The 24,964-nt window shown below is 41.3% G+C and overlaps 1 protein-coding gene across 1 annotated transcript; it reads left to right on the top strand.

Annotated features, from left to right (window-relative positions):
• The first annotated feature begins 157 nt into the window (after window positions 1-157).
• Window positions 158-24,694, top strand: LOC129127088 (BOS complex subunit NOMO1). Its single transcript, XM_054643477.2, has 31 exons — window positions 158-341; window positions 606-695; window positions 1,947-1,992; window positions 2,430-2,530; window positions 2,654-2,760; window positions 2,953-3,025; window positions 3,548-3,700; window positions 4,380-4,517; window positions 5,046-5,135; window positions 5,744-5,849; window positions 6,261-6,411; window positions 7,409-7,586; window positions 7,806-7,947; window positions 8,786-8,917; window positions 9,666-9,802; window positions 10,080-10,167; window positions 10,591-10,654; window positions 11,425-11,520; window positions 13,579-13,788; window positions 14,071-14,153; window positions 15,173-15,332; window positions 15,457-15,583; window positions 16,188-16,301; window positions 16,948-17,075; window positions 17,674-17,815; window positions 18,637-18,720; window positions 19,613-19,723; window positions 21,064-21,165; window positions 21,378-21,497; window positions 22,027-22,119; window positions 22,880-24,694. Exons 1-31 carry the CDS (start codon window positions 210-212, stop codon window positions 23,009-23,011), a joined length of 3,630 nt encoding a protein of 1,209 aa, XP_054499452.2. The 5' UTR covers window positions 158-209; the 3' UTR covers window positions 23,012-24,694.
• Window positions 24,695-24,964: the final 270 nt, after the last annotated feature.

Genomic DNA, 24,964 nt, shown 5'->3' with positions numbered 1-24,964 from the left:
ACCAGCCACGCCTACAAAGGGTGCGAAGGGGCAGCTGGGGACGGATAATCCCGGTTGGAGGCATCACCGGGACGGACCGGGATGGGGGCGGGTCCAGCGGGGCGTCCCCGGGCAGCGCCCGGAGCCCTCCGGGCCGGCAGGAGGCGCTGTGGCGGCCGAGCCCGGCCCTTCCGGCAGCGCTGGCTGCGGGCGGTGGCGGCGGTGAGGGGATGCGGCCCCGGGCGGCGGTCGCGCTGCTCTGCGCGCTGTGCTGCGCCCTGGCGCGGGGCTCCGAGGACATCGTCGTGGGTTGCGGCGGCTTCGTCAAGTCCGACGTGGAGATCAACTACTCCCTGATCGAGGTGGGCACCGCTGCCCCGCCGGCCCCCGCTGCCTGCCGGGCGCTGCCGCCCGGGCCGCGGTCACAGGTGGCGGTGGAGCTGCGGCTCTTCTTCAGGCTGGCACTCTGCAGCCTGCATGGCATGAACCGTGTCCTGCTGCCCCCTGGCACGGCGGCTGCTGCTGCTGCTGCTGTGTTACAGCACTGGGTTAGAAAGTGCCTGGTTCCAGCGCTCCTCGCCTTTAAAAAAAAATATCTTTGTGTCTGCTTTGTTTGTTTTTTTTAGATTAAGTTATATACAAAACACGGTACTCTGAAATACCAGACAGACTGTGCTCCGAACAATGGGTATTTCATGATTCCCCTCTATGACAAGGTAAGACACAAATACCCCACAAATATTGCACTGTCCCCTCTGTGCTGGAAGCAGCTGCTGCCTCTGCCTCAGATTAAATCTCAGAGCAACACCCACCATGAAACATTTGAATCAGGACATCACTTAGTTTGGTTTGGATCAAAGTTTCAGCTGTTTCTTTTTATAAAGCAACGACTTAATTTCCCAGTGCTAAATATGAAGAGAAAAGCCAGCCAACTGTGGCTGCAGTATTGGGTTTGTGCTGTTTATTGGAATGACTGCAGCATTGGGAGCCTGAATTCCTGCCAGTAGCTGTACAAATACTGCACAAAAAGTACAGGCTCCTACAGAGTACAGATAAAGCTTTCAGATTTTTTTACCTATAGAAATGGAAGTAAATGTATATGAGAAGGTGTTTTGGTATGACTGAATTGAAAATAACCTGAATGGTTAATTGCAGATATTAAAAATGTTTAATGGAAATAATGATCCAGGAGACTCAGAATGTGTCAGTAATTTGATGTCTGCTTAGATTGAAAAGGTGTTTACATTCAAATTAAATTAAATACAAGCCAAAGTGTTTTGCTCTTTTAAGGAGATGGTTAGCTTAGGCTTCAGAGGTAGAAACACAAAATGGTTTGGGTTGGAAGGCACCTTTGAAGGTCATCTAGTCCAGCACCAAATAATTCCTTCCCTTCCCAATCTAAGAATGTAACATGCTTTCTGATCCTGGTGATTTCATTCTTGGGCCTTTGAGCCTTTCCAGGGATGAGCTTCAGGATATGTGTGGCAGAACACATGTGGTGCTCTGTGATACAAAGAGGATCCCTGTATTGATTAATACCCTTTTGGATCAGAGCTTTTAAAAGAATTGGAATTTTGTTATCCCATGTTTGGGCAGAATGGCTGAGTATTACCCAGTGGAAATATCAAAGGCTGATTTAGAGCCCATCTGTTGGGGCAGGTGGAGGTAGATTTGAACACTTTCTAGCACCGAGCTGCTTGACTGTGAGCCAGGTTGGTGCTGGAAGCAGGATAAACACGGTGATACTCAATTTCTGCTCTTGGCTGGATGTGAGCCCAGCATCCCAGCCTGTCTGGGTAGATATGGCAGCTGCTTTGAGCATAAGCAGGAGGAAAGGTGGATATTGGTGCACTCGAGTCTTGTGTTCCTCTCTGCAGCATGATGCCTGTGTTCTGACTTTCTTTCTCATTTGTTAGCTAAATTAAATTTCGATCAATAAAGACAGTTATTGCTTTTTCTTTTTTTAGGGGGATTTCATTCTTAAAATTGAGCCTCCCCTAGGGTGGAGTTTTGGTAAGTGGTTGTATGTCTTCTTACAACAGGACACTGTATCTGTAGTGTGGGACTTATCTCTAACTTGCAGCTGGCAGGGAAAATGGAGCACTTTTCCAATCTATATGGTTTAATAACTGACATGTGCTTACTGTACCTGGGGAAAGTAAAGCTGGGTGGTAGACACTGACAAAGTAACCCTTGAACTGATTTGAGGGAATGTGGGCTTTTGACAAAAAATGGTTGCAGTGGGAGGAGGGAAAGAGGATTTTCAGAGTCGGGATTTGGGGGTGCTTTACCTTTGCTGAAGAAAGGCTTCCAGAGCAACACTTGCCATGCTTGAATGAATACATTTATATGAATACATTTCTGTGGCAGTTGTGTAAAGCTGAAACAGAGTTTCTCTGTGGTTGCTCTCTCACTAACTCTTGTGCTGTTTCATCGTTCTTCTGTTCCAGAACCTACCAGTGTAGACATCCATGTGGATGGCATTAATGACATTTGCACAAAGGGAGGTGATATTAACTTTGTGTTCACAGGATTTTCTGTGAATGGAAAGGTTAGACTCCTTTATCTTCATTTATTCCACCTTATGCTAATTCAACCTTCATAAACACATTCAAATTCAGCTCTTCATGCTATTTTCGTTCATTTGTACTTCTGTTTCTTTTTATTTTGACAGGTTCTCAGCAAAGGTCAGACATTAGGTCCTGCTGGAGTTCAGGTTGTACTGAGAAATGCTGGCAGTGACATAAACATACAAACAACTATTACACAACCTGGAGGAAAGTGAGTGTGGGTGGTGCATACTTAATTCATCTGTTCATTTGCAAAAGATCCTTTCAATTCTGTCATACTGACTGGGACTCTAAGAGTTCTGAAGTATATTTTCTAACATGTGAATAGAGTCTGAGTTGTTTTTCTGTGAACAGATGTTTGTGGCTGTTTCTGAAGAGACATAATCCCTGTCTTGCCTTGCAGGTTTGCTTTCTTTAAAGTGCTTCCTGGCGAATATGAAATCTTTGCATCGCATCCTACCTGGATGTTGAAAGAGGTTAGAACCTACACAAGTTCTGGTTTGCCTGGTTAGAGAGGATGGATCTGCTAGACCTTGTCTGGATCAGTTAGTGTGAGGAAGGGGCTTTGTGGGTGGACAGGGTTACTGGAGCTTTTCTACATCTAATTCAGGTAGTCAAGAAACTGCCTGGTACAGACCCAGTTTGGAGATAGTGAAGCCAGCCAGGGAAGGACAAAATGAGCTTTTGCTTTGCATCTTCTATCCTGTACATTTTGCAAGAATGTTGTAGCTCAAATCCTTCCCTCCCAGACTTCTTGTTTTTTGAGGAGCTCTGATATCCTGACCATTTCCTAAATGAGTGAAGCAGGAAAAATAATGTTTTAGAAAGTATCTTTGCTTTAGTGTCTTAGTGTCTTGAGTAGCCTGGAGACCCTCTTTGAGTTCTGCTGCTCTGGCTTCTGTTCCTGTTGTTGAATGTGCAGTCTCTGATTGTTTCTAGGTGCTGTAAATGAGACCTGATGCCTGTTTTTGATGAAAATGTTTGTTTCTGTATTTCAGGCCAAGACAGTGGTGCGGGTGACAAGTTCCAATGCTTATGCTGCCAGCCCCCTGGTTGTTGCAGGCTACAACGTCTCTGGGTCTGTGAGGAGTGATGGAGAACCCATGAAAGGGGTCATGTTTCTCCTTTTCTCTACTTCAGTCTCCAAAGAGGTAATGGTTGATCAGTACTTCTTGAATATGAGTATGGCTATAAATAAGAAGAACCAAATAGCTTCTAGATTCATATTTCCCTGATACTCATCTGTCCTTCACTGGTTTGTACAATCCCTTAAACTGTATTTTTGCATTTGGTTCTTTTGTGTGATTTTTTTTTTTCCCTAACAAGGCCCTTGTAATCCAACGTGACCTCCATGGAATTATTTCATAATTCATTGAACAGTAGCTGTAATTTGTCTTCAGCATGACATCTTTATTACTCTTTGCCCTTTTGATGGGAAGACAAAGTTCCACAGCTTCTACTGAAACCTTACAAATGCATTAAGAAATGAGTGTGAAACATTTGGTCATGTAGAGCTGATCTCTATTCTGCAGTGTTAACCCTGTCCACAGAACTGAAGTCACTTAAGACACATAGTTCAGTTTTGGGGTTGTTGAATTTTCCAGTGGTCTGTCCTTGTTACCATAAAGTTGATTATTTGCTGGTTTTTCCTGTTTTACCTATACATGAATTTTAAGCCATCCCATCAAACTTTGCCTCTAAAATGGTTTTATACTTCCCATCAGTCTTTCACAGTTGAGTATTTTGAACCCTGCTGTATCCCTCTTCCCCCCCAATTACTTTCTGTGTTCTTCTTTGAGACAGAAAGTTGTATTGCATTTATTACTACAGGATGTTGTGGGCTGCAGTATTTCTCCTGTGGATGGGTTCCAATCAAGAGATGAGTCTTTATCCTATTTGTGCAATGTTGTATCAAAAGAAGATGGATCTTTCAGCTTTCTTTCTCTGCCAAGTGGGAAATACACTGTGGTAAGTGACTAGAAATTCATTGCTTTTCTATTGAGAGGGTTGTTAACTTTAATTTTCTAAACCAGAGTGTGCTATTGCCACCTCCTCTCCTTTAAGCTGTTTCCTTTTGTTCCCATTCTCTTTCTTACATCTGGATGTCGTGGGAGCATGTTCTCTGTGCACTACCTGGAGTGATGGTCCTGCACTCTCAGTCTGTGCTCTACAAATGGGATTCAGGCTTCTCTCATTCCTTTAGTCCTTCTAGCAATCATAGAGTCTCCTATCTGTAAGCTCTTGCACATACAAGTATGCTGTATTCTGACTAGAGGGTTACTTTTCCATCTTTTCTGATGATTTCATGGTTTCCATCAGTCTTGAGATATTCCCCATATTTGTGTCTCCATGCCTCTGAGTAGTTTTTTCCAGGAGGTTTGCAGCTCATTTGACCCTTGGTAGAGGTGTCTGATGTCAGTAAGAACATGAAAAATTATAGAGGAAAACTATTCTGTCATCACAACTTAGGAGTCAAAGCCATGTGTCTTCTTTCAGATCCCATTCTACAGGGGAGAGAGAATCACCTTTGATGTTGCTCCATCTAGATTGGACTTCCTTGTAGAGCATGACAGTTTACAGATTGAGGTAAGGCCTGCAGAGGGAATAATCCTTTTGTGCCACTCATTCCTGTAAAAGCCTAACTGATTTTAGCAGAAAGCAGCTGAATTGTGGAAAAACTTCTTTGTAAGAAGTTGAAGGTCCTTGTTTATGCACAGCAGGTAGAAGACAGTTTCTAGTACTGTGCTGTGTTTCTGTACTTTGATCCCTTTTAGTAGGAAGAAACAAAATAGGGCAGAGCTGTCTGCTGTGTTCACTCTCATGTCAGTGTTGCAAAAAGGCAGTAAGCTTCAGGTTGCCTGTATTTCCTTGTTGAGATTGTCACATCTCTGGAGAAGGGCCTGTAGGTTTTCCTGGTTTGCAGAGTGCATTGTGTAATTTCATTATGACCTGTGACTCTGGCCCTCTGGGCTGTACCAGTGCAGATAAATTGAGAATGTGTGTTTTGTACTTAGGGGAGCAGTTTGCCTGGAGATCAGTTTGTACTTTCACAGTGATTATCCTGGTACATTTTTTTCCTAGAACTGTAAAGAAGTTTCCTTTATATGTGCGTAGGGAGAACACGGTGTTGATGGCTGTAGGTGTGTGTTTGCATTTCCTGAGTAAGGAATGATGTTAATTTTTTCCTATTTCAGCCTGTTTTCCATGTGATGGGTTTCTCTGTCACAGGCAGGGTGTTGAATGGTCCTGAAGGAGAAGGAGTTGCTGATGCCACTGTCACTCTGAACAATCAGATTAAAGGTATGCAGTGCCCTTGATCTTTGTTGCTACAGGGAAGCCTTTATGAAACTCAAGTACAGGACTAGTGTATGTTGTGGAATTAACCCTTCAAGACAATACACTGCTTTTGTTGCAATTTATTTGAAATGTTAAAGTGGATTTCATGCAGTTGATAAATTTTGCGTTTTCTGGTTTACATGAGAGCATTAAATATTCATTTGTTTGGCAGTTGAAAATTTCTTAATTGCTTTCAACCATATGCTAGATTGTACTTTGAAATACAGAAATGAAGGTTCATCTAGTAAAAAAGCATAAAACTATTTGTTGTGTAATATGAATTAAAAATAGCCTAAAGCAGTGCATGTCCTCTGGATCTGTTGATACATAAGGTTAACATATGCTCTGGTTTTTAACTCTTGTTATTTGTTACAGTGAAGACAAAAGCTGATGGCTCTTTTCGCCTTGAGAACATCACAACAGGTACATACACAATTCATGCCAGGAAAGAACACCTGTTTTTTGATACTATTACTGTGAAGATTGCACCAAATACACCTCAGCTGGCAAACATCATTGCAACAGGGTAAGGACTGGAGTCAGGATGAAAATGCAGTTTGATATGTGGATGAGGCTGTGAAATGGGTGATCATTTCCATGCCATGCCCAGAATTGTGTTGTCAGGAGCTAAATGTCGCTGAAGAAATTAAAGGTAAATAGGGCAGCGTGAGTGCTTGTTTCATGCACAGTATTTTGCCCAGTAATAATTCAGGTTTAGAGCATCCTCTTAATAAGCTCTTCCTTGCAAGTGAAGACACTAAGGCATGGGTAAATTAAAAATTTTAGAATGTTATGTGAACCAGGAAAGCAACAGAGAAGCTTTCTGCCACTTCACTCTTGCACAGAAGGAGGGTATCTGGAGTCACACAGCTGTCTGGTGCAGTGCTGCACCAACCCTCTGCATTTTACTGCTCACTCTCTAGGTCATTGTTGCCTTACCTGAATTGTCTTTGTTTGATGCCTTGACTGTGAGTCTAAGGCTGTGCAGTGGTGGGAGATACAGCATGAGCTGAGGAAGATGAAAGGGCTGTGGTTCTGTGTCCAGGACTTCAGAGGAGAAAATAGCAGCAGTGTTTTGGAGAAGGGAAAACTTGGAATTTACTGAGTCAAATAGCTATCAGCTCATACAGACATAGTCAGCCATTAGAAAAAACCCAGTGTGCTGCTCAGTGATGGGGTACAATTTATTCAGTAACTAAATATATTGATATTTAAAGTTTTTGTCACAAAACATTTGAAACTATTTAAAACCTGAGGGGAGAAATCCATTGCCTGCCTAACAGAAAACCTTAAATCTGTTGCCTGCTTAGCACAAAAAAAAAAAAAAGAAAAGGGGCTTGGTGGCAGGGAAGAGTGAAGCAAGTTGCTTGCAAATCTCTCTTTCAGGAGAAATCCTTTCCAATTCAGGTGTTATTACCTCAACCTAGTGAGGTTTACTTCTTGAGGAAGTTCTAAAACAAGGGTTCTTTATGATCTTTGTCAAATCAAGGTACTTGTTCTGATGACTGGCTTTTATTTAACAGGTTCAGCGTGTGTGGCCGCATCTCAGTTACTCGATTCCCTGACACAGTCAAACAGATCAGTAAATACAAGGTAACCATGATACCTGAAGACAAAGACAAAGCATCACTGGTCACAACAGAAACTGACTCTCATGGAGCATTTTGTTTCAAGGCAAAATCAGGTGCATACAATATTCAGGTAAGAATGAGCTTTCATTTCTTCATTGTAGGACTGTCATGGTGTTTTAGAAGATTTTGAAATTTTGGAAAGCATGTTGGAGAGGCAGGTTTTGCTTTGCCTGGGATTTACAGTAGATTTCTATTTTTTAAATTTCTGATAAATGCATTGAAGACAGCAGAGTGGATGGTTTTGGACTGGTGTCTGAAAGGTGGTGCCTTGATGTCATGTACTCCATAGGTAATTATTCCAGAGGCTGAGACCAGAGCAGGATTGGCTTTGAAACCCAAAATGTTCCCTGTCACTGTTACTGACAGACCAGTGATGGATGTGACCTTCTCTCAGTTTTTGGCATCTGTCTCAGGGAAGATCTCTTGTTTAGGTAAGTCCATTGTGAAAGTGAAATGGCAATGGAATGGAGAATTTCAGCACTGCATGTGTGAGTGAGTGTTGTTGACATCAAGACCCTGTGGTTGGTCCCATCAGCAGATAAGTAAATGTAACTTGCAGCACATGGAAAACAACTCTCCATGGGAGATGTTGTGGCCTAGTAAGTTTGGAGTAAAGTCATGTACCTCCTTTTGATACTTGCTAGGGATAAGCAAGTCTTCCTTCCTCAGAAGATGGGTGGGTTCTGGAAGGAAATGGTCCTGACTGCTGCTTAGGATACTGATCAGAGAAGTACTGGAGGTGAAAAAGAAGTTTACAACAAAAAGGGAAAAAAAGCAGTGCATGTAAAAACTGTAGGATAGATGCTGAAGCTGTTGGCAGAACCTTTCAACCTCTGTTTCTTTCATAAGCTTTTTGTCTTTATTTCAGTCTAAGGTTCCTCTCTCCTGCTATTTTCCTTGATTACCCCCTGATTTTAACAGATGATGATTGGAGCCTGATTTTTGTCATTTTTACCCTTTCTTTTTTCCTCTCTGAATCCTCCTGCACTTTGTGTTCTGCCTCTCAGGTGTTTACTCATTTCTGAAGTCTCTGCAGACTGAGATGAATCCAGGGCTTTAATGTTGGTCTCAAGTTTTTTCTTGCTATTAGATAAAAGAATTTGATTAACACTCTCAACATCTGCAGAATGCAAAAACCCATGATATACGCCTAAGAAACAAGTTTTAACTGGAAGAATCCTGTGCTGGGAGGGGTTACCATTTCATTTAGCACCCGAGGTGAGGCTGGCAGTGTTTGGGGTGCACCTGACGTGCCGTGTTCCCTGGCAGACGCGTGCGGTGACCTGACGGTGACACTGCAGGCCGTGAGCCGCCAGGGGGAGAAGCGCAGCCTGCAGCTGCAAGGGAGCAAGGACTCGGTGCCCTTCACCTTCGAGGGGGTGCTCCCGGGCAAGTACAAAGGTAGGAGCAGGGGAACTGCTTGGGGGGCACCTTGGTAGCTCAGTTTGTGACCTAATGTGAGCACTTCTGTTATCATGGATACCTTTTGCAGCATGCCCAGCACAGTTGTGAAAACTTGAGAGAATCTGGAAAAATACCTTACAACAGTGCATTAGGTTTTCTTAATGTTGGATGTTTAACCCTGTGTCAGCCCAAAGGTTACTGCTCCCTTGAGTTTTAGGGTCTGCATGGCTGGTGTGGGGGAACTGGGCTTTATCATTAACTAGTTTGTCCCAAGCCTAAGAACAGGGACAGACTCTAGTTCTGCTTCCAGAGTGCTGCTCCTACGAACAATCTGTATTTTGGCCAGCCTGCCTTGGCCTGTGAAAATAAATAGTTTTCCAGGGAAAGGTATAGAAGGAGTATATAGATTGTACAGGAGTGGGAACACAAGGTTAAATTTGGCTGGGTTGTAATGTCCTCTAGGCTGCTTTGCCTGTCACAATGGTAGTGCCCATTGAGGAAGCTTCCAGGGTGGCCAGGTTTCATTATTCCTTTTCATAGCACAGCTCTCCTGATAGGTGTATTGGGTTCCTGGTGATGCTGCAGTGCTGAGAGCCAGGTCTGTTACTACAGGCATTGTCATGTGTTTATCTTTGCAGATTATTGTCAGGGAAACTAGAGAGACACAAACTTCTCATATCACAAAACCTGCCCTTATTTACTCAGTTTTACATTACTGAAATGCTTTGTGTGGTGTATATTCTAGTAAGCATTGCACATGAAGACTGGTGCTGGAAGAATAAATCTTTGGAATTGGAAGTCTTGGAGGAAGATGTGTCTGGAGTAGAATTCAGGCAGACTGGATATATGCTGAGGTGTTCTCTTTCTCATGCAATCACACTGGTACGTAGGAAACAAATGTTCTTGTATGTTTTTAATGACCTTCTGAAGGCAGGTTGCATTATGTTTGGAATCAAAGCCTTCTCCTGTCTCTGGAGGGTCACAGAGCATGGAGCATTGATATTTAGAGTGCTTCAAGATTTGTCTTTTAAGTTTGGTGAAATGGTCTTGTGATGTTAGGTGTTACAAAAGAGATGGCATTGATGGATCTTTAGGCAAATACGATTTTCATTTTGTTGTTTAGTAGTTGTTAATAGTGAACTGTGCTGTGGCTTTACAGGAATTTTATCAGGATGGAAATGGACCAGAGAATGTTGGTGTTTATAACCTGTCCAAAGGAGTTAATAGATTCTGTCTTTCAAAGCCAGGTAAAAGCTTAAAAATATTAGTTTAAAAATGAAAAATAACCAGTTAGCTAATACTGCTGGGAACTAAAAATAAAATTTCTTGTGGTTTCTGAAAGACATTGTTTTAATTTAATCTGTATGTAAATGATCTGTCTTGAGTTTTTGGAATTCTCCGTTTCTTCTGCTGTTTAGTCCTTCACCAAATCTAGATTCCAGAAATAAAATGTTACTATTTTTTTTTCTTGGTGGTGGAAGTATTTCATCTTTGATGAATGAAGGTCATATTGAAATAATCTCATTCATATAAGTTCTGTGTGTCAGACTCATTAGAAGGTTTCTGTGTGAAAGGCAGCAGATACACAGTCAAATTTTGTAGTTGTTTCTATACCTCTGCTCTAAAAATTGACTTTTTCAGTGGGTCATTCTTTGCCTTGCTGTTTGTAGGTGTGTATGAGGTGACCCCACGCTCCTGCCACCAGTTTGAGCATGAGTATTACACCTATGACACGTGAGTGTGACTGTTCCTCACCTTCACCTACCAGCATGATTCTCCATAGAGCTCCCTTCTCCTGCTTGCTTTCAGCAGGACAGGATGTGTAGAGGGAAGCTCAGGCAAGGTGTATCACACGTGTTCTCTTGCCCTTCCTATCTTAGAAGTAATAAAAATCAACTAATGAGAGGGTTTAAAGATGCTTTAGTTATTTTAGATGGGTGTTTTTGTCAGCTTTCTGTCTGTTTAGTGTTGGGTTTGCTTTGTAACAAAGAGTTATTTCAGTGAAAACTGTTGCTCATCTGAGAGCTGAAAGGCAAAAGATAAGACAGTAAGATTGCTAAGAGGCTCTTGCACTATTGCCTGTCACTGGTGCCATGACCCTCTGGTGGTGGGACTCTGCTCACCCCATTTTTTGAATAAATGTTCACCCTCATCACAAGTAAGCAGTGCTGATCTTCCTTGGTCAGGCAAGTTTATTAGTTATTTATAGATTATGGTCTGGTGATGTGTTTAATGACACTTGGACATATGAAATCAAACAAATCAGATTTAGCTTGAGAGGAAGCAGAAGGCTCAAAGGAAGGGATTGCTTTGGGGCTCGAGTTAGGAAATGCTCCCTTTCCAAGAGATGACCATCCCAGCACTACAGCTTTGCTGTGTAATTTCTGCATCATCTTTTATAAAGCATTTCAATCTCAGGGGTGAGAGCACAGACTCTGCTAAATAAGGTTTGCTCATTTGGGAAGGGGATTTGGAATTCATGTCTCTGTTCCTTTGATGTGCAGGTCCTCTCCCAGTATCCTGACGCTCACTGCAGTTCGCCACCACGTCCTTGGCACGATTGTAACTGATAAACTGATGGATGTGACTGTCACCATTAAGTAAGGACAAAGAAATGATGGGCCTGTAAAAAGTGGAAGAAAAAGACATTTCTCCCATAAAGCTTTACTCCAGTTTTAGTGCTGCTTTCTAAGGGGATGGCATCCTAGCCTATGCTGCAAGAGGTTTTTAATGCTAAGATGTGCTTTGAGTTCTTTGGAGAGAGATAAATCCAGCCTCATTTTGAGTATTTTCTCATCATTTCAACGTTGCCCCTCCCTACTTTTGTGTCTTGGTAACAAGGAATGATTTTCTGAGTTTTTATATACTTTAATTAACTGATGTTTCAGGGGTATTGTTTTAGCTTAGGTCTGAGCTCCTTAAGGCACTAGCATATATTTTTTCCCTTTTTCCTTTCCTCAGAATGAGAATCTGCTGCTTTACAGCATTGTAACTGGTGTGAGGAGGGTTATAAAAGGAAAAACATGCAGAGTGATTGCACACTAATGCACCAATTTATGTTTAGCTGAGCAGACAGCTCACTAGGGAGCACTGATTTGTGAACAGCTTTAATTGTACGAGGTGCCAAATCTGCCTGAAAGTGTCTGGTAATGATGAGTGTTTTATTGATACTCTGCTGGTGTCTACTTGTTCTAGGCTATGGGTTCTCAAACTTTTTTGAATGCAGAAACATCTTTTCAGAGAACATTACCTGCAGAGCATTGCCTCAAGTTCTCCAACATTAATGACCCCATCACTGTAACTGCTGGGCAACTCCAGCAGCTGCAGAGGAGACACTGAGACAGCAGAGAGCCATTAGGATTTTAAAAACAACTTAGTGAGGAGGTGAATATTGTACCAACCTTCTCAGCTTGTTGGCTTTTTGGAGACTATTGGCCAGTGCTTTGAAGGCAGCTTAGTTGCCACAGATATCTCTGATCAATCCTGCCTCAAGCTTTTCAGCTGAATTCCAGTTTGTTGAAGTGCCACCAACATAAAGGGAACAGCTCTGGGTTTAAAAGCAAGCCATGTGTTTTTAAAAGTCTGTGTACCAGATCCATGGCTGTGACCCTTTAACTTTGAGTTAACAAAAAACCCTGAACAACCTCAACCAAAAGCAAAGCTGATTCTCATCAGTTCTTGATAATGGCTTGGTATGTTTTAAAAATAAGACTGTAGTAAGGTATTATGAGTATCTTGAGATTGTGTGTGCCTGTACAAATTTTTAATAGGCTTTCAGACAAAAAAAAAAATTACATGTTTCTGTATTGTGTCTGGACTGCAGAGAAAGAATATAAAGCCTTGATGAAACTTAGTGTGATAGAGCAATAGTAACTAAGTCTCTTAAAAAGACAAACTGGAATATGGGTGAAGGCTGAAGCAGGAGACAGAACTATCCTGGTAATCTAAAGTGGCTGTAGGAAAAGTGATTGTGCTCATTTAGGTTCAGTCCTCACTGAAAATTCAGACTGTTGGAGAAGAGTGTTGATAAGATACAAAGGATGATTGGAGTCTAGAAGAAAATGCTAGAAAAGAGAGGATGCAAGATCAGAGAGAGTGAAATAAAATGCATTGTTCTGAGCTGATTCTAAGAACTTAGTTGAATTTATCTAGTAATCTGTTCACTGGACAGTGACAAGATAGCTGGGTAGTTCAAATGAATAGGGCAGATAGGTGAGAACTCAGAGATTTTCCTGGGAATTTCTGGCTCTTGGAAGTATTTATGTGTGATAGAAGTTACTTTCTCCTTGTATTCTATGCTCCTGAGAGGTAAGTTCTGAGACAAAAGTCCCTAGTTCTGAAAAAAAAAAGCAAGCTTAGCAGTCTTTTTATTTATTTTGTACTTTCTCTTTGTATTAAGCTTGTTCTCAGGTTTGACATTCCAGCCTTTCTCTTTAATTTTGTTCTTTGTTAAAGGTACTTTTGCAAACTGATCCTTTTGCCTAAAAATTTACCACTCCTGTGCTCTTACCAGAATAAACAGGGCAGTTAAAATGGGATGGGTTAAAAAAATACCCTGGGACTTGTCTGTGGTGGTGTGAAGGCAGTAATTAACAGATACAACAAGCTCTTTTCTCCTGTAGGGCAGGAGATGATTTTGTTTCTCTCCATGTTTTCAGGTCATCCATTGACAGTGAGCCTGCCTTGGTCCTGGGGCCCCTGAGGTCTGTTCAGGAGCTCCGGCGGGAGCAGCAGCTGGCGGAAATCGAGAGCCGCCGGCAGGAGAGGGAGAAGAAGGGGCAGGAGGAGGAAGGAACGAAGCCACCAGTGCAAGAGATGGTGGAGGAGCTCCAAGGACCATTCTTATATGAATTTTCATACTGGGCAAGGTAAAAGCAAACTCCAATAATGGACAAGGTGTGTTCTTTGTACTTGTGTGTGGTGTTTCTGTCAAACAGGATAGTGACAGGATTCCAGGTAGGACAGAGCTGCTGGCTGGGTGCCTTTGGTGACTCTGAGCTACAAGGAATCTTAGTACCACAGTAAGAATTTTGCTTAGGTTGTTGTTAATACTTTTTTCTTGGAGTATTTAGATGCATTCTTGCACTCTGCTCTACATGAGAGCTGCTAATTCAATTTTCCTCTAATTATATCTTATTTGTGTTTTACAGGTCTGGAGAGAAAATTACTGTAACACCATCATCAAAAGAGCTGCTCTTCTACCCACCTTATGTGGAAGCAGTTGTAAGTGGAGGTAAATATGAATAATTTATTGTTTGAAAGGATTGAATTTTTATGATTGAAATGTATCTATGTAGATAAACATAAGAATAACTTGAAAAGTAATGTTAAGGAAGGTAGCTTCCTAGTTAGGAAGCTAGGAATGTTAGTTTCAGTTGCTGCTATTTCTTTGGGCCAGTTTAATTCTGGAATTTGGAAGTTATTTAATAGAGGATGCAAGTACAGTTTTTATCAGCAGAATATTCTTCCAAGTGCTGAAAAAGCACCTAGCACAAGAAGAAGGCCAGGATTCTGGGTATTACACCAGATTCTCAGAATTGTTCATAGTACTGTCACCTAGAAAAAGAGTTGTGCAAAAACAAGCTTCCTATTTTGAATTTGTTACCAAATTCAAGTTTCTATCAAAGTTTTTTTTTCTTCTCCACTAGATTACAGTAATAAAAATATTCACAAAAAAAGCTTCAAAATTGTCAGGGTTATCATCAGTTTTTGATGCTGCTTGTTAGGTCAGTGTCCATTTTGTCCTCAGGTTCTTAAGTGAACATATTTTGTTTGAAATCACAAGGAAATGTTAAGTGCCTCTTTTCATGTGACTCTGTTTGCACATTCTAAATTCATTTGAGGGAGGGAAATAAAATTTTGCTTAATGACATTGAACATGACATTAAGCTGACCTGAATTTGAGCTCAAAAAATGTGGTCAAAGCTCAGTGTAATCTGCCTAGAAGGAAGTTTCATTGCCATTGTCTCTGTGTGGCTGCAGTGTGTGGAACTCACTGAGACCTCCAACCACTTCAGAAATCCATAAAGTTTTTTTGGGGATGTGCTTATAGCTTTGAAATGTAGTTTGGTATTGTTCAGATTTTGTAAGATGTGTTGAGGGGCCGTGACATTGTGTGGATTGATCTCTTGTTCTAAGATAAAATGCTACCAGCTGATCACTTTGGAGGTAGTTGAACTCCTGTTGTAAGCCAGAGTGTCAAGTGTATTTTTGACCTTTTTTTTTTCTTAAATCCCCTTCACAATGACCAAGAGAGTTGTCCTGGGAAGCTGATAGAGATTCATGGAAAAGCAGGCTTATTTCTGGAAGGGCGAATTCATCCTGAATTGGAAGGTGTTGAGATTGTCATTAGTGAGAAGGGAGCAACTTCTGCACTTATCACAGTTTTCACTGATGACAAAGGCACTTACAGGTAATGAACAGATTGGTTCTGAACCTTTGGATTCTTTAGTTAAAAGGCAGTGGTTACTTGACAATGTGTATGTGATATCCAAGTGTTCTTTCTGAAACAAGTTCTGTTCTCCTTTTCTTTGAAGTGTTGGCCCACTCCACAGTGACCTGGAATACACAATCACTGCTCAGAAGGAAGGTTTTGTTTTGACTGCAGTAGAGGGAACAGTTGGAGACTTCAAAGCTTTTGCTCTTGCTGGGGTGACATTTGAGGTAATGTTCTGAACATTTTGGGTTCTAAATGAATAGTGTGTGCAGCTGGAGCTGGACAGGCAAAAAGTTAATCCATATCTTCCAAAGACAAATGGGTGGGGGATTTTGGGGTAATTTATTATTATTTGGATAATAATTTTTGTCATAAAGAAACAAATCTCAGTGGATGAGGTCAGTTGAGACCATGACTTGCCATGCAGAACATACTTTGCAAGGTTTATAGAGTCCAAAAAACTGGCTTTATTTGCTTTTTTAGACTTGGACCACCCTGTTTTAATGAGTTTTGTCCCTCAGGGTGTAGTCTGGTCCAGCTAGTGCTTGGTTCCAGTGTTTGGGGTGCTTTGTTCTGGCCTCCCAGTGTGTTCTGTGGAGTGGTAGAGAATGGCTGCTGTGGTGGCACATGGTGTGCCATGGGCTGTGACTGCCCAGGCCTTGGGAGCAGGGGCTCTGCAGCCCTGTGGTCTGGCAGGAGGGGCAGCACAGATGTGGTGAGTTGTGCTCAGAGCCAGCCCACCTGTGCACTCTGCAAGGGGCTTTTCAACTGAGCCCTTCTCCATAAAGAAACCCTCACTTACACTTAAAATCACTGATTTTTCAAAAACAGATCAAGTCAGAGGATGACCAGGCTCTTGCTGGAGTTCTCTTGTCCCTCAGTGGAGGGGTGTTTCGCTCCAACCTCCTCACACAGGACGATGGCATGCTGACATTTTCCAATCTGGTGAGTTGAAATGATTCTTCTGACCGTGGCTGTGTGTGGGGCTGTGTCACTCTGCCCTCCCCAGCAGGGCTCTCCTGAGTGCCAGGTGTCCTTTGAAACCCTAACCCACTATGAGAAATGCAGATCCCTGAGAATAAACAGCACTTAAAATCTTAGCAAGTGAAAGATGTGAAATTTAACATGGCAGGAGGTTTCTCCCCAACAGGTCGTGGATGATGTTGGTTGATCTCAGTTACTAATTTGCAGTCTGTAAACATGAAACAAGCCAATTTGTTGATAATCATTGGAGAGTCTTTAGGGGGAAGGAAATCTAATTACATTATTGATCTTTATGTGTGTAGACATGCTTGAATAGTTTCTTTGCAGACATCCTTCTTTGGTGGTCAGTCTCCTGTCCTTGAGGTCTTGTGGTAATGTTTTAGGGCTGTAGTTTCTCTCTTAACACTTTGTCACCAGGTGGAATTCCATCAGTTCATTGTCCTGTGTTCTCCCTGTTTTTCACTGCTCACATTTTGTGACAAGTTTAACCTGTGGTTGGAACAGAGCACTTCAGCTCTTCAGAGAGCTCTTGCAAAGCATATTTGTTTGGAGTTGGTGAGTTCTTGCATCACTGTGACTAAACAGATTGCTTTGTGCCTCTTTGCAGAGCCCAGGGCAATATTACTTTAAACCCATGATGAAAGAATTTCGATTTGAACCATCATCACAAATGATTGAAGTGCAGGAAGGACAAAATCTCAAAATCCAGATAACTGGTTACAGAACAGCTTACAGGTCAGTGGAGCTGGAATCCATGGAAAATCCTATGGGCTGTATTGGGATGTGTTGTGCCAAATGTGTTTCCTCCAGCACAGCTCTGTTCTTGCAGGTTTGGAGGAGGCTTTCCAAGTCTCAATTTATCTTAATTATGCTGTGTATAAGTACTTTTTTTTGCCTTTTTTCGTGGTTGTGGATATGTAGCTAAGACCAGATAGCAGAGCTATAGGAGGAACCATGACTATGAAAGCATTGTCTCAGTGGCACTGGAAGTGGTTTGTGCTTCCTCCAGAGAAGAGAGGACTATTCTGGGTATGGTAGACCAATTCAGAGATCTGACTTCAGGATCCTTGCTTTCCTTACCCTCAGGGTTAAGAAAGAACTCCTGCTGATGGAGTCTAGGAAACTTGGATTCTTAAAGTTGTATTCTGAACTGCAGCAGATTCTGATGATTTAAACTGTTTTACAAATACATTATAAATACCCCTTTTCTTCTGCATGCTATGGTAAATACATTAAGTACTTTTGCCACCAATTATAACAATAAAATGTCTTTAAAATACATATTAAAACAGCATGTGCATATCTGTAGCAACTGTTCTCTTTATACTTCCAGCTGTTATGGCACAGTTTCCTCTTTAAATGGAGAGCCTGAGCAGGGAGTGTCAGTGGAAGCTGTGGGACAGAAGGATTGCAGCATCTATGGAGAGGACACAATAACTGATGAGGAGGGCAAATTCAGACTCCGTGGCCTTCGGGTAAGGAGGAGGAGGAGGAGGAGGAGGCTCTGTCATTTCTTTGTCACTGTGACAATGGAGCAGTGAAATGGGTTCTGTTCAGTAGCCACTGGGTTCTGTTTTCCCATCATGTTTGCTAACTCAGACTGCCCTGAGTCTCTCTGTGTGAAGAAACACTGTCAAGTAGTGAACATTGAGCCTGAGAAAAGGGGAAGAGAAAAGCTGGTGGTGTAAGTGTGTGACCTTGCTGGCAGCATACTGTGCTGTCCTCCACAAATACTGGGCAGTTGGTGTGACAGGACACAATCCCCTGGTCAGTGCTTGGGTGACCAGCAGGGAATTTTCATAGGCAAAAGAATTTGGGGAAGTGTTTAGTTTCTCCTGTGAAGATACCAACAGCCTATTTTTAGCAGGGCCTTGTGTGTGTGTGTGATGTGGTTACACAGCATGCATGTGAAGTAAGCTGTTCTTCAGGAAATGGGGAAGCTGAATTTATGGCACCATTATGGAAGGAATCAACAATTTCCTAAAGTAAAAGGCAATGTTTGATCAGATTTTAATCCTGTGTTTTCCTTCATCACGGTAGATGATTTAACACTGTGATGCAACAAAGTAATGAAAGTTCTATATAGCCTTTTCTTATTTTCTGACAGCAAACACTCCTAATAGTGTTATTGAGCTGAATTTTCTATTTGAGATAAGGAAAACTTTAACTGCATAGAGTTAAATCTGTTTGGGTGGTGTATCTTAAATGGAGTGTCAGAAAATCCTCTTTACTGCTCTCTAAAATTAAAGTATGTATTATTCAGTGTTGGGATTTATCATCTGAATTTTGCTTTCAGCCTGGCTGTGTGTATCATGTCCAACTCAAAGCTGAAGGCAATGATCACATTGAAAGAGCTTTACCACAGCATCGAGCAATTGAGGTAATTTTTTCTCTTTTTTTGTAGCATCACTTAAATATGAAATGGGTCTGTCTAGGCATCCTGTGTGTTCTGTCAGCAGCCGTGTAGTGAAGGCATTCTGTTTAGACAAGTGCTTTTCAGCAAGTTAGCTCCCTAAAAACAGACCCCATATTGTGTGTCAGCACCATAGCTCAAAACTGAAGTGAGATAAAGCCCAAACAGTAAACAAGTGAAAAGGATTCTTTCACAGTCATGAAAACTGTGCATCCAGAAACAAGAGAACAAATGTATGGAATACCTTTCAACATTTCTTTGTGATGTGGAACAAAGCAGTGGTAGCTTGAGGATGTCATAAATTGTCATATTGTCCTACAGTTGTATTTAGTTATGGGCAGAGAGATATTGTTATGTTTTATTGGCTCTAAATCATGCAGTCTTGATGTAGGTGAAATGGTAATTTGGACTATCACTTTTATCTTTATAAAATCTAGTATTAACTTCACATTGAAAACTGTGGAATCTTGTTAAATATTCCACATTAATCAACTATATAAACATCTCTGTGCATTTCTCAGCACAGGTGCAAAATATTGAGACCAATGTTCTGAGATCAGGCAGTCCTGTGGATGTACCTCAGCCTTTTCCAGAATAGTTTGTGCTTTTGAGACTTCCATTTTTAGTTTAGCTTAATGTCATGAGCCTCACGCTGCTAATGCCCAAGTCTGCAATTGCAAGCTGTGCACTCTGGAGAGCAGGGACTTGAAAGCTTTGAGCTTCCCTGTGGTTAGTATAGAACAAAATCCACTTTTTATTTAAAATGATCAGCAGTGTTTGTGCTGTGTTAACAGTTGTGTTGCTGTCCTTTGTTAATGTCCCTCTGTTGGTGAAAACCTGAGTGTGTTTTGTGTTGCAGGTTGGGAACAGTGACATTGATGACGCTAATATTATAGCGTTCCGGCAAATTAATCAGTTTGATTTAAGTGGAAATGTAATTACAGCCTCTGAATATCTCTCCACTTTATGTGTAAGTTCAAGCCTTTCATCTTTGTCAAGTGTATTTGTGACTGTTTTCACAATCATTTTTTTTTTTCTGCAGGGTCACTGGAAATGGTTCAGTAGCCAGAGCACACATTTAATTCAAATTAGAACTAATAGTTTAATGAAGGTGAATTTGAATCCCAGATTGAATGAAGATTGTAGTATTCCTGATGTTTTGCTCTAATGTTTCCATTTTTCCTAGGAATATGTTTAAGAAATACCTTCTCTGGTTGGCCTGTACATTTTGGGATATATTTCCCTGATTAGGGATTCTCTTTCTGTAGGGGCATCAAAACAACAAGGGTTAAACGAGTCCTTTGTATCAGAGAACTGCATTAATTCCTGAAACACCTGAAATTTTTGACCTGTATGTCAAAACCTGACGATACCATGTGAATTCAGTAATACCATGGGACATGTGAATTTAAAAGTACATTATAATAGACAGTATGACACAGATAGGAAAACTGAAATTTTCAAAATTCAGAACACTGTACTGTGGTCTGAAAAAACTTGCTAACACCTCTGGTCCTTTTGGCTTAGGGCACAAATGCTGGAAGTGTCTGCAAGAGGTGTTAGTGGGGTAGGAGTTACAGTATAATTTCTCAGGTTTAAAAGCTCCATAAAATGTTACCTACCAATATAAATGCAGTGCTTGGATTTCTTTCACACTAGTTTGTTATGCATCTCACCTGCCAAGATCTCATTGCTAAGCTGTTGGGTTTTTTGGGAGACATGCAAAGGATCCAACACTCAGAGCAGGTGTGAAGGGAAAATGTGTCACCCTACTGAAGAGCCCCTGAGCTTGTGTCCCATCTTCCTGGGGAAGTTTAAACCCTTGCAGTTCAACCTAAGCCAATAGGAATTGATGTTAAAATTTGATTATATGGAAGTTATCCAAGCCTGTGCCTTCTTCATATTAGGTGGGGTCTTGTGTTGCATGTGAGCTGTTGAAGGGTGCATGTCATCACCCTGGCCTCCACTTCAGGCATTCTTGTCTCTGAAAGTTGTGCTAACACTGGGTCCAGACACAAGTGAGAGCAGTTTTGTGCTCCACAACATAGATTGCTTCTCATACACTGGCTGTGTGAAAATGTCAGACAGCAGCTGTTTGGAAATTATTTCAAGTTCTATAAAAAGACTCTTGTAACTTTTCACATCCCAGATTAGAACATTTCCAGGTGTTCTTACTTCACAACTTTCTGTTTATAAAAACACATGATGAATTTGGAAATGCTTTTATCCCTGAAAGTGTGGGATGTCTGAAATACCTATTGTGGTGCAGGCTTGGAAATGCTTTGTTTGTGCTTCTTCCTTCACTTACAGGTGAAGCTCTACAAAAGTGAAAATCTTGACAACCCAATTCATACAGTCAACTTAGGCCTATCCCTGTTTTTTCATTTCCCACCACTACTCCGAGATGGGGAGGTAAGAATAGTGCTGGAAAATTAGCTTAGATCACTTTATTCTTTTCCCTAAGGACACTGAAGTGTAATTTGTGCCTGCAGAGGTGTATTCATGCTGCACTAATCAGTGTCTTGGAAGATTTGAAGCCTGTTTAACTGTCCTTTGCCTTTAAATGTGGTTTTTATCTTGGACTGCTCCTGATGCTGTAGCCTGAGTATATTTTTTACCCACAGAATTACGTGGTGCTCCTGGATTCTACATTGTCTAAATCACAGTATGACTACACCCTACCTCAGGTTTCTTTCACTGCCATTGGATATCATAAACACATTACACTGGTCTTCAGTCCCACTGTAAGTACTACATATTTTCATGTTCCAATGTTCACCTTGGGAGCAGTATTTGGTGTTATAACCTGCATATATTTTGTGCTCTTGGCCAAGCTTTCTGTTAGTGTAACTATAAAGAGGTTTATGAGTGGCATTAATTTACATTTGCTGTGTGTTCAGTTGCCAGTGGAATGGGAGTGGGCCATGAAACAGCAGTAGGAAATGAAGGGTGCAGATGTGCCTGAAAGGTTCTGTGCTAGCATGGCTGCTGTCGTGGGGTCACAGAGGTGTGGGCAGCATGGGACAGGTAAACCAAAGCACACCAGGCTGACTGTCAGTGGAGACTGACCATCAGTGAATTGGCTTTACAAAGCAAACACCTCAGGAAGGGGTAATACATGAGTGCCTGATCCAGAGGGTGGCTTTGAAGTGGGAAGTAAAGCAAATCCTAGAACAGCACTTGGAAGGAAGTGAGATAAGAAGGGCTGGATGTGCCTCATGATCCTATTGCTGATATATGTAAAATAAAATCCATGATCTGCACTGTTTGCAGAGAAAGCTGCCTGAACAAGACATTGCCCAAGGGTCTTACATCGCGTTACCGCTGACGCTGTTGCTGCTGCTGGCTGGGTACAACCACGATAAGGTGGGTTAGGGCTGCTCCTGCCCCTGCCCAAATATTACTGTCCTGTCCCTGGATACATTGCACTGTGCCCAGGGAGGGTTTGTTATCCAGACAGAGGTGCAGCCACAGTCCCCTTATGTGATTCTAAGAAAAGCCACAGTGTAGCCATTGTGGACAATTGTAGCCATCTTTTTGGACAATTACCTTCCTTTAAAAAAGCTTAGTGTGAAGATGAGTTCCTGTGCTGTGGCTGAATTTTGGTTTCCCGTTTGATCGCTCTGAGAAAAAAACAATTAAAATTCAGATAACCAGACTCAGTGATAATAGGAATGAAAATAATTGTTTTCTTGGCTTCAGGGACAATCAGACTGGAAAAGATCTTTCAAGTCTTCAGGTCTGGTCTCATTAGCTTTATACCCTCCCTAGTTCAAAAGCTCTCAAGAGGAATACAAATACCTGCTGTACAACCCCCTCTTGTCTTTGTTATCAAGCTGTGCTCTTCTAGTCTTTTCTGATATGACTGGATTTCTGTTTTACCAAAAAGAGAAATTATATTTGTCTGTGCAGTTTGATTTCCTCTCAATCAGTTTAGGTTTTGATTATCAGAAATTCTGATAATCAAACCAGAAGTCTGGTTTGATTCCTCCCCAGGATTTGCTTCCATAGATGTGCCATTGATGCAATAGAGTCTGGTAGGGGCTACAAGTCTATAGAGAACCATACCATTCAGCCCTTACATACCATTATAACCACAACTTGCTTGCCTTTTTTTGTCCCCCAGCTCATTCCCTTGCTGCTGCAGCTGACAGCCAGGCTGCAGGGAGTGCGTGCCCTGGGGCAGGCAGGCTCAGACGCCGGCGGCTCCGAGGACGCAAAGAGACAAACCAAGAAACAGAAGACGAGACGGACGTGAGCTGAAAGGAGGGACTGGTGCATGGTGCTCTGTCAGACTGGAGCCCGAGGAGGCAAAGCCACTAAAACACATCTTGGTTGAATTTGCAGACTTGACTTTTTTTGGTTTTGCTACATGAGCACCATTTGTCACATTAGCTCCATTTTGGTTGTAAGTTTTCTATGGAGTCTATAGATTTCCCTGTTGTAAAGTGATTAAATGAATGCCTCTGATGTCACTGTGAGTGCATCTCTCATACTTGAAGACAATTAATGCTTTTTTTTTTTCCTTTTCATTGAAACAGGTCATGCTGTCCTTATTAATGATTTATAAAAGCAGTGGTAATAGATAATACTTGATTTCAGTTTCAGTCTCTAGAATTTGGAATGATTTTTCCTTACCTTTTGAAATACTGACTTTACAGAAGCAGCACACAGGGATTCTGCTAAATCAGCGTTGCCTGAAACAGAATTCTAGGGGAAATAGGTAGACTGGTGACTTATGTCATTGTCACTTCCAGTTCAGCAGCTTGATTGAAGAGTCTGTCTGATTTCAGTTCTTGTCCAGTGATTATGTTATCTTTGATTAAGTTTTTGCCCAATGAAGACAAATTCTCCATGCCAGGTAAGGTTAGTTGTTAATATCAGGTAAGTTCTGATGTTCCTACTGCAAAAGCAGTGTTTCAGTTTTAGTTTCCTGTCCAGTATGATCTCTTTAGACCTCCAGTGTTCCTGAGGTGGCTCCAGTTGGCTGCACTACTCTTGCCAAAGCTGTACTGTGTTCTCTGTGTTGCCATTCACCCAGTGTGGTCACATCTCCTGCTCAGGCCATGCTCAGCCTTTTCTCAATTAATTATTGATATTTTTTTAACCTTTTTTTACCTTTTGGATTTTTTAACTGTAAGGAATGTGACTTTCTTTGAAATCTCCAATGTGTACAGTCCCAATAATGTAGTCTGTAATAAATAACCTGTTTCTTACAGGTTCTCTTTTGATTCCTGCTTGAAGTAGATAGTTGGACATACACAGTTTAAATGTTAATGGGGCTTTTTATTGACAAATACTATAAAGGTTAACAGAGCATTTGAAGATGCACATAAATGCCTGCAAATATTGCAAAGACATTGGTACTGCCAGTAAGTGGCAATGTTTCTCTTTTGCAGTACTTGAAATAAAAGTCCCCTTACATTTAAATGTTTAAGCTTACAAGCCCCCACCAGTCTTAGAAATTTGGATGCTGAAGGTTTTACCCTGATTTTTTTTGCACTTTGTGAGAGTTTGGGCCTAAATAATTAAAACTTCATTTGGTGATGATTCTGTCTCTCAGAGGGAAATTTGTCAGGACCATAACAAGAATGTAGAATGTTGAAAAAGCATTATGTAGAGAGCTTGAGATGAAGCTCTAATAAATTATCATGCTCTACTTAAAGACTTTGAATTTCATATTGCTGTGATGAAATATATGGGGAAAAGACAAGGTGTTCTAAGACTTATGATAAATTGTACATTTTCAGTACATTTCTATTTTGAGCTGGTGAATGTTAAGAAAGTTATTGCTACTTTGGGGAATGTATGAGGAAGAAATGCACATATCCATGTGCCTCAAAGGAGTTCCAGGTATTCTGATCTCTGAACTGTGAGACTGACTGATGATTGAAATTAAACATTGGAACTGCTGTTAATAAAAAGAAAATAAGAAAAGTGACAGTTCTTGCTAATTTAATGTTTGCTTCTAAATGTAGAATTTGCCCAGTGTCTCTTCTCAAAATTGTCTTTTCTTTGCCTTCTGCATCACACTTGTGGCTGACTATGAGTCCCATGTTTTAAGGTTTATTCTGCTGTTGAAGTGTTAATTCCTACAAAAACTATATCTTGAAGTTCCTCAGTTGGCAGAGAAGTTGTGCTCTGAGAAAACAGGGAAAACTAAAGCATGAGATAATTTTCTAAAACAAAACTAAATGCTAAGGAATCAGTA

Source organism: Agelaius phoeniceus, chromosome 16, assembly GCF_051311805.1.
Source record: "Agelaius phoeniceus isolate bAgePho1 chromosome 16, bAgePho1.hap1, whole genome shotgun sequence".
NCBI lineage: Eukaryota > Metazoa > Chordata > Aves > Passeriformes > Icteridae > Agelaius > Agelaius phoeniceus.
This window is presented reverse-complemented; position numbering and strand designations above follow the sequence as displayed.